General features: G+C 34.7%; 1 protein-coding gene across 1 annotated transcript; it reads left to right on the top strand.

Annotated features, from left to right (window-relative positions):
* The first annotated feature begins 605 nt into the window (after positions 1–605).
* On the top strand, positions 606–6,253 carry MS3_00003840 (uncharacterized protein). Its single transcript, XM_035734150.2, has 3 exons — positions 606–744; positions 951–1,609; positions 5,388–6,253. Exons 2-3 carry the CDS (start codon positions 1,242–1,244, stop codon positions 5,491–5,493), a joined length of 474 nt encoding a protein of 157 aa, XP_035589108.2. The 5' UTR covers positions 606–744; positions 951–1,241; the 3' UTR covers positions 5,494–6,253.
* Positions 6,254–8,994: the final 2,741 nt, after the last annotated feature.

The raw sequence follows: 8,994 nt of genomic DNA on the forward strand, positions 1-8,994 counted from the left end.
AAATAATTTTAATCTTATAATTTAAGGGAAGACAGAGTGTGTATACACCTACGCCATTGTGATCGATTCTGAGCCATGTCACCCAGAGTCTCCAACAATTGGTTACGATAGTCATGAGGACCTCAAACAAGTAGTCTTCATCTACCAACATGGCTTAGACTAGAAGTTAGTGACTTCAAGCACTAATGCCACGTTTTGGTTTGGCCTCCCCTAACTTTCTTCTATCCGTCTTCAACACTAGTCAGCATTGCGGGTTGTGGTACTCGGGGTTTAGGCATACGTAACACGTGGCCCAGCCATCTCAGTCGATGAGGATTCACAACTTCATCAACTGATTTACCATCATTCCCTAATACCCTACGTCTAAGTGATCAACAAAAAGTTTAGTTACCAATATAGAATACACGAACTATGTTAGTACTACATTAATCAATGTGAAAGTCCGATTGTTTGCTAACCAGCATATTTACGTTTATAAAGTGAATACTTTAATAAACATAATACTGTTCATCACAGTTGGTGTTGATAATAGTAACAAATGTATTCATACTTTATAATAAATGAACTAGCTACCCAAGTAATAATAATCAGTGGAATTATTTCAGATTTTAGGATACTTCAAAAGAAAAAAACTTTTGACAATATCTTATTGTATATTGATGTTATCAGTTCATTAAATAGAAGAAGTATTTATATATTTGGAATCTACAACAAAATTTCTAGTAAATATATACCCAGTGAAAAGTGAGTAGTGATTTTCTTTCCTAGTTTGCAAATTTTCATCAATCCTCACCTAAAATCCTATACAGAATCATACTAAAATATTATGAATTAATATTATTTACGCTGAAATTGTATACATTTCCTACACTAATCATCTTAGTAAACATTAATTGCTATGTATCACAGTAATAATACCTCTTTAGATTTTCACTTATTCCTCAAACTAGTTTATTGAAAAACCAACTAAGTACAATATATACATATTTCGATTGTTACATGGAATGAATGTTTATTTCACAGTACATTATGGATTTACATCTTATATCCGGTTAGTAATATAATGAAATATTCGATTATTAATAATAGCTACTTATAATATTCAAAATTGATGTAAACTATTCATTCAACCTATACACCCCTTTGTTGTTGTTGGTGTGCATAACACTCGTTAGATATTAAAATACTACATATGTAGAATTAGTTCCTTGAAAAAACACTTATAAAAGAGTCATAGACAGATGTATTTAATATTGGTATACAACTATTATAGTTATTCATTATTAAGTTGTGATAAAATGAAGAGATTATTCCAAAATTTGTTATTATGCATATTATACTGTATGTATTCAAATTTCTGTTATGCTGATTCACATGGTGAAAAATTGAGTAAATCTGAGTTTGATATATGTGTTCAAGAATGTGGTAATCAATATGAAGAATGTTCTAAAGCAATACGTGAATTATGGAGAAATTTTCAAAAAAATAAAAAACAAATTATGAAAGTTATGAATAGTTGTTGTTTACGTGGTCAAGGTGATCATTCACAACCATCAACATTAAGTTTTGCTACATGTGTACGTGATAGATGTGGTGCAGAATTATGGGGGTAAGTGATTAAAATGATTCTTTTTTCCATATTTTACAAACATGTTCAAATAAAGGAATCAATTTTATTGGTTTCATTATATGTTATAGTCTATTACACATTGTTATTCACTTGTAATGCTATAATCAATTTATCTCTTCTTATTCAAGTTTACTTATATGATCCACTTATAAAATAGATTTCTTTCACTCAGTTAGTGTCTATTTCAGTAACATTTTCATCATCATTTGACTTTAATAGTAAAATTAATGTGGTTAAATGAAATTTATATTGGTGCTATAAATGTTCATAATAGCTGTCGATGAAAGTAATACAAGCTACATTAAAAAGTATGCCATAGTCTTAATCTAGAGCAGTGTTATTATTTTTTAATAGTTTTGGGGAAGGAAGTTTTAATAAATTGCTTCTAAAATCAAAGTATCCTGTTTCATATAGGTAATCTTGGTATCCATAAGAATCAGATTGTTCAAACAATTAATAGAAACACGGATATACTAAATAAAATTATTATTTTTTTTACAGTAATGTAAGAGTGTTTACCAAAACTAAGCGTTTAGTTAAGAATAAAAGTATGTTCTAATGTTATGCTTTAAACGTATGTAGGTTTTCTTTTTAATGTAAGTGAATGGAATATCAAGGCAGTCGCTCCATCATGCACTAATAATTTCAGTCATGAATATGAATAAAGTAGAAGTTCGCACTCTTAGAATTTATGAGTCCTCAAAAGGATCAAATGATTTTCAGCATTATTATGTTACATTATGGAGGCATGACTTCGTTATTATAGTATTTGTAATATCAAGCGTTTTGTTAGAATTTCGTTCTCTGAGTTGGATGGTCTAATTCTGAAATAATCGTTGCTTTCTGAACGCGTAAATTTATGTGAGAAATTTAGATAAACTATTTTAAAATGTTTCTTATTCATTTCAATAAATTTTGAATTCATTGTCATTTATTATCTGCATATTTACGCGTAATGATAATTGTAAGAAGAAACATTTAGCCTGAATAAAAATTAATTTTATGAACAATCTAGTTTAATAAATATCAGCCACTCACTAGTAACTTCGCTTGCTAAGAAATTTCTTAACTTTATAGTTCAAAATAATGAGTTATGGCTTTAAACAAGGAAAACTTATCGGGTATTGGTGACCATCGATGATACTAGATAATAATCTTTCTCTATCACAAATAGACTAGATTGGAAAGTGATGACTGTTCAGTAGCTATCCGATGATGTCTTTATAAAGAGATAGGAATATAATTTGGTTACAACTTTGTGTCAGGTTAAGCTGTTGATAAGGTTCAAGTCAGGATAAAAGCAACTGGCTAACATACCATACTTTTTGTATTATTCTTGTTGATTTCTGTCTGTTTATATCCTGATACTACTAATATCTTAAGGTGCTAACTTTTATATTAAAACCAGATATTTCGATGATAACCTGAATATTAGTTCCAATTAATACAATCCTGAAAGGCGACAAATATTAAAAACGGAATGTTTCGATACAGAAAACTGATCAAATTAATTATGTAATAAGTAGTCTGTATGGCTAAAAAGTCTTTGAGGTACAATCAGTCTTTAATTATGTTACTTTCAGAAATGAACGACTTCAAAAACTTAATCAGTAGCCAAAGTCTGCTTTCTTACCATAATAAATATCTGAATCATATTTTTTAAGTTTAAAACCATTTGAAGATTTCCACTATTTCATGAACAAGGTTTAGTTGGATTTATATGGTGGTTTAAATACTTTGTTTGTTCTAATTTTTCAAAGTATAGAAAATGTTGTATCATAACAAAACTTTTTGAATGTTTTACTCCACCAGTGAATTAGTGAAAAAGTCAGTCATTAGATTATCATGACTGCAGAACATAGATAAGTGAAACTATTCATTTCGAACACAATTATCTTAGATTTTTACTTAGTTACTAGTATTTTAAATAATTTAATAAATTGTTCAGTGAATAAGCGAATCTTGATACGATTGATATAAACACCTTGGGTACTGGCTAAGAGTAAAATCTTTATTGAGGCTCAATAATTATACATATCTACATCTTGATCTTGTCCTCACTTGAAAAACAAATCCAGTAAACATCAACTGAAATTCTAGTGTGTTATTCATTGGATTATTAAGTCAGCAAGCTAACACTTATTCAATGAGCATGATATATTTACATATTATTCATTAAAAGCTGTCCATTATTCTATTGTGGATATTCAAAATTTTAATAGTGAATTTCCTCTTATAAAACCGGGTAATATATCAAGCAGCCAATTTATAAACAAAGATTGACTACATAGATTCTGAATGTAAGCTAATGATAATTATAATCATAAAAATTATAAGTAATCTATTACTGTTCTATAAAAATGAATGAATGGATAGATAAATGGAAGCAACTTTTGTGAAACCATGAGAAATATACATCATTATTCAAAGCGTATAGCAAAAACACATGTCATTTGTTGTTTCATTAGATATTGCTCTGACAGAGTGTATTCATAACTCCACATATGGTCAAATTTCGAACCGACAGGTTTCTCAGCCAGAACGTTACCTTTATATCAGTGAGTTAGGAAACAATAGCTTACTTTTTCAACTTCAATTAATTCGCGATAGTGTAAGACAATCATCTAATGATATTGGTGATATATATCTCATGGTTGGATTCAAGTTTCTTGATTTTAAAGGGTCCCCTTGTCTGCAATGAAATTTATCTTCAAGTAACAATTCTGGATGCCTCACAGAGCAGACAGAAAAAAATTGATATTTTAACTACACAAAAATATCTCTTAAGGTAGTAAGTCTAAACTTATATAGTTCTTGAGAAAGTGTCCAGGCATACTTTCGATAAATAAGTGGGAGAATTCTGGTTAGGAAATGAGCTGAAACTTTCTATGGTATGGATCTACAAATGTTACAATGATACTTTGAATTGTGATATTCATGTCATGGATAAGCTTGTTGTTCATCGTTAGCATGAAGACAAAAATTAATCGAAACTATGAATTTGGATACAAAATCTCAACTTAGTGGTCAGAATATGTTGTGCTTGCTACAAGACCCAATAGTCGCAGGTTCAATACTCCGTAGTGTTATGGGCGATAAATTATAATTATGATAAATAATACCTCAAAACGATTGTTTGATAACAATTTTGGAAAAATCAGGTTACATTCTGATATGAAGGCCTTACTGAGATCAGCTTGATTTGTCGCTGACTGACCTTAATTAAGATACAATTGAAAACCATGAAGTACTAGATAGTCGTTTCGTCGTAGTATGGTGTTCCTCAATAGTTCACACCCATAACCTGAATAGAACGAGAAACCAACTATTAGATTGGCATCCTGTGGTAAACATTCCAAACCATGATTAATTTGTAATATATTGGACCATCATCTAATAGCATTAGTGAAGACTCCACTTTCGATATCTCCAATCTACAGAGGTCAGGACTTTATGCTAGAACTTCACTGACTCATCCCAAAGTAAGTCGTTGGACAGCTTAATAATATCTTATTGATGTAAGGATTCCTTGGGAACTAATTTAATTCGTAAGTATTAAGGTTGGACCGACGATAATAGATTAATAATAATTCCTAGTTTTTAATAGTAACTAGACTATGCTTAATGGGTGACGAGTACTACTTAAAGAATAAAGAAAAACTAACCAAATCCAATTCTTTATCTCTCTCAAATAACGATTGTACAAGATTTCAGATTATAATATTTTTACTACTATTTCGTCATCTCTTTTCGATAGATGTAACATTAAGAAACGTCATAGTGGTTTTCTAACTGAACAAGAAATTGAATATATCAAACAAAAAGAATCCCGCCAAAAAAAGAAAAATTTCACAGTAAAGTAAAAGAATTCTCAAATAGAAAAAAAGCAATATATAATGACTTTCAGTTAATAAACACATTCTAATTGTAACTGTAATATTTCTATTTTTCAATTACAATATTATTTGATGCATAAATTCACAGAAAATATGTATTTACTTTTTCATTAAATGAAAATAGAAAACTGTTATCATTTCTATTTTTTACTAACCGTTAATGTCGCCTATTTTCTTGTTAGTTACATGTAAGTGTTTCGTCACGAAAGCCTTGTGAATAACCCATTTCAATAAACATATTATGTATGAACAGAAACTAGAAGAATTAGAGTCAACAATCCAAGTCTTTTTTTCATAAGAAATTTATAACATCTTTATCTCTGCCTTGGACTTAATAAATGATTTTATTTCTATTTTTACGGCAAGAATATAATTTATAGACGAACGAATCAGATTTAGGATAACAGGTCTTGGATTTTGGCGCGAAATTCATTCACTCATTCGTCTGAATAGTGTCTTGGCATTTTAGTTGATGTCAGTTCGTGATAAAAACCATAAACATAATTCTTAACTTTAATCATCAACTGTAAATCATTGTCTCTATTCTACTAACTGTTTTAAAACCTTCATTTAGCCCTATTAAGTAGGTAGACACTCTCAACGTCACTTTGGCGTCACTCAAAGGTCGTCTATAAATTATAGTCTCATCGAATTTTCTAGCGCAATGTAAAATGTTGAATATATAACTTTATCTCAATTATCAGATAATACTATCTATACATATGTCGAATTCATTATCTAAAACCTAGTAATGGGTATTATGGAAAAAATATTTATGTATTATTACTTCGAGTTTGTAATATACTTATTTATTTATTTGAACATATAAATATTGGTACAAGATAGCTCCAATATATATGCGCCACACAAAACAATGAGAATTCGAAGAGAAAGAAAATAAAGGTAGGGAGCGTAAAAAAAGAGAATAATAACGAGGAGATTGGTGTAAGGTAGTATGGTAGAAATGAGGGAACGGAAAAATACAATCAGAAAAAATCTTTCAGGTAGGGAAGATACAACCACTTTTTATGAAGAAAGTAAAAGGTTACAGCAGGATCGCCACTGGCTTCTATTCTGAGCCATATCTGATAACGTCTCTAGCCACTGTGTAGCACCATCTCTCGGACCCCAACCAGGTAGTCGTGAAGGACCAACAAAAGCCAGTCCTTTGCAACTTTCTTCCATACCGCGACACCATGTCATGCACTGACCACCTCTCCGCTTCTTCCAACCAGTCCCAGAGTCGGCAAATAATGCACGACGTGGAATTCTCTGGGACGACATTCGGAGAACATGTCCAAGCCACCGAAGTCGGTGTTTCAAGATGGTGACACCAATTGAATTGTCGTCTCTGTGCCCGAACACACGATGCCGAATCTCTGCATTAACGACATGGTGTTGCCAATGGATGTCAGCAATCCTTCGGAGACAGCGATGATCGAACACAGAGAGTCGTCTAACATCCTCAACTCGGAGAGGTCAGGCTTCACAAGCATAGAGCAAAACTGCCCTCACCGACGCGTTGTAGATCCGACCTTTTACAGCCAGACTAACATCACGAAGGCGCCAAAGGTGGCCCAGATTGGCATAAGCCGCTCTGGCTTTCACTATACGTGCATTGATCTCATCACTCACATCCCCACCAGCACTTATGCAGCTACCCAGATACACGAACTTCTCAACTACGTCTATCTGCTCATCATCCAGGGTGAGTACAGGATTAGAATCCTGCCAGTCTTGTAGAAGTACTTTGCACTTCGAAGGTGCAAAGCACATACCATACCTACGGACACTGATTGCCAACTGATTAAGTGCGGATTGCATGCCTTGGGCATTATCGCACAGTAAGACAATATCGTCCGCATACTCAAGGTCGAGAAGTCTTTCTCCAGGCAACAGATCCACACCACCATTACTTACATCCATCACAGCTGTTTCCAGAATGCCATCGATGGCAAAGTTGAAGAGGAATGGTGAGATTGGGCAACCCTGCCTAACCCCACTGCTCGAATGGAACAATGGAGAGAGGTGATTGTATGCTCTCACTCTGCCTGAGGTGTTTGTATATAGGGCTTTTAGGATGTTAATAAACTTCTCAGGCACACCCTTCTTCAATAGACAATCCCAGAGAACAGTGCTATCCAACGAGTCGGAGGCAGCCCTGATGTCAAGAAACACTGTGATTGTTGGCCTTTGATAAGTATAACGGTGTTCTAACATTTGGCGGAGGGTGAAGACATGATCAATACATCCTCGACCAGAACGAAACCCAGCCTGCTCCTCGCGAGTCAATCTTTCTCGGGTTTTGAACAACCTACGAAGTATGACGGAAGCCAATAGCTTGGACGCAATCGGAAGTAGACTTATCCCCCGATAGTTGTTACAGGAACGACGTGAACCCTTTTTAAAGATAGGGACAACTATCGACTCATTCCATGACGTTGGTACACTCTCTAGTTCCCAAACCTTTGTAAACAACGTCGTCAATTCCTTAGTCAAAAAGTCAGCACCATCTTTAAAAAGAGCCGGAGTCATATGGGCCAGGTGATTTGTAACGCTTCAAGAGTTGGAGTTCATTGCGGACTTCCTCCTCGTTTAGTGGATCAGTCGTCACCGACCATGGAGGGCAGGACAGTCTGACCGATGTTGCCGAAGCAGCAGGCCAGTTGAACTGCCCTTCGAAAATTCTGCCCATCGTCCAAGACGTCGATGAATGTTAGTGATTGGCATCCCATCATCCTCGCAGATTGTTTCACTCACACCAGACTTCTTGCTGCTAGTGGCTCGGATGAGTTGGAAGAGCTTCCGGTAGTTACCAGATGCAGCTGCTGCTTCCAGTTCATTAGCACGCTTCGACCACCAGGCTTCTCGGTCCTTACGCAAGCTTTGCCCAATTTCATTACGTAACATCCTTCGTTTATGGTCAAACTCACGGTCACCCGGAGTAGACCGACGGGCTTCAATGAGTTGTAAGGAGCCTGAAGAAACCCAGTGATTATAAGCGGGACGTTTCGCGAACCCACAACTGACTGTACCTGCCATTTTCATGGCGTCATGCAATTGTGACCAATGCTCATCTATACTTTTCGGTGGAGTGGTAGCTAGCCTAGAGGCTAGCTCTGTTCGATACTTACTTGCAACAGAAGTTGCAACCAGCTTGCTAATATCGATCCATTGATGGCGGTCACTTTGTTGTCCACTGAAAAGTAAGGTAAGATTGGCGCAGACCAATACATGGTTAGAGTCCAGATAGGTACTCCAAAAGGAGCGGCAGTCTTGTACACAACCCTGCCAGCGGTAGCTGATTACGATATGATCAATCTGAGTCCAGGCTTGAGATGCAGAAGGAGGACGCCAGGTGGCACATCGGCGATGACTGTGCCGAAAGTTAGTGCTAGCCAGAAACAGGTTGTGGTCTGTGCAAAGTTGCAGTAGACGGTCCCCGTTATCTGACCTGCGACCAACAAG

The sequence above is a fragment of the Schistosoma haematobium genome, chromosome ZW, assembly GCF_000699445.3.
Source record: "Schistosoma haematobium chromosome ZW, whole genome shotgun sequence".
Taxonomy (NCBI): domain Eukaryota; kingdom Metazoa; phylum Platyhelminthes; class Trematoda; order Strigeidida; family Schistosomatidae; genus Schistosoma; species Schistosoma haematobium.

What these genes read in the sequence shown, in the direction of transcription:
- MS3_00003840 (XM_035734150.2), top strand. Translation starts at nt 1,242, where the DNA reads ATGTATTTAATATTGGTATACAACTATTATAGTTATTCATTATTAAGT. An exon ending in TGTGGTGCAGAATTATGGGG is followed by an intron (nt 1,610 to 5,387) that starts GTAAGTGATTAA and finishes TCTTTTCGATAG; the next exon opens with ATGTAACATTAAGAAACGTC.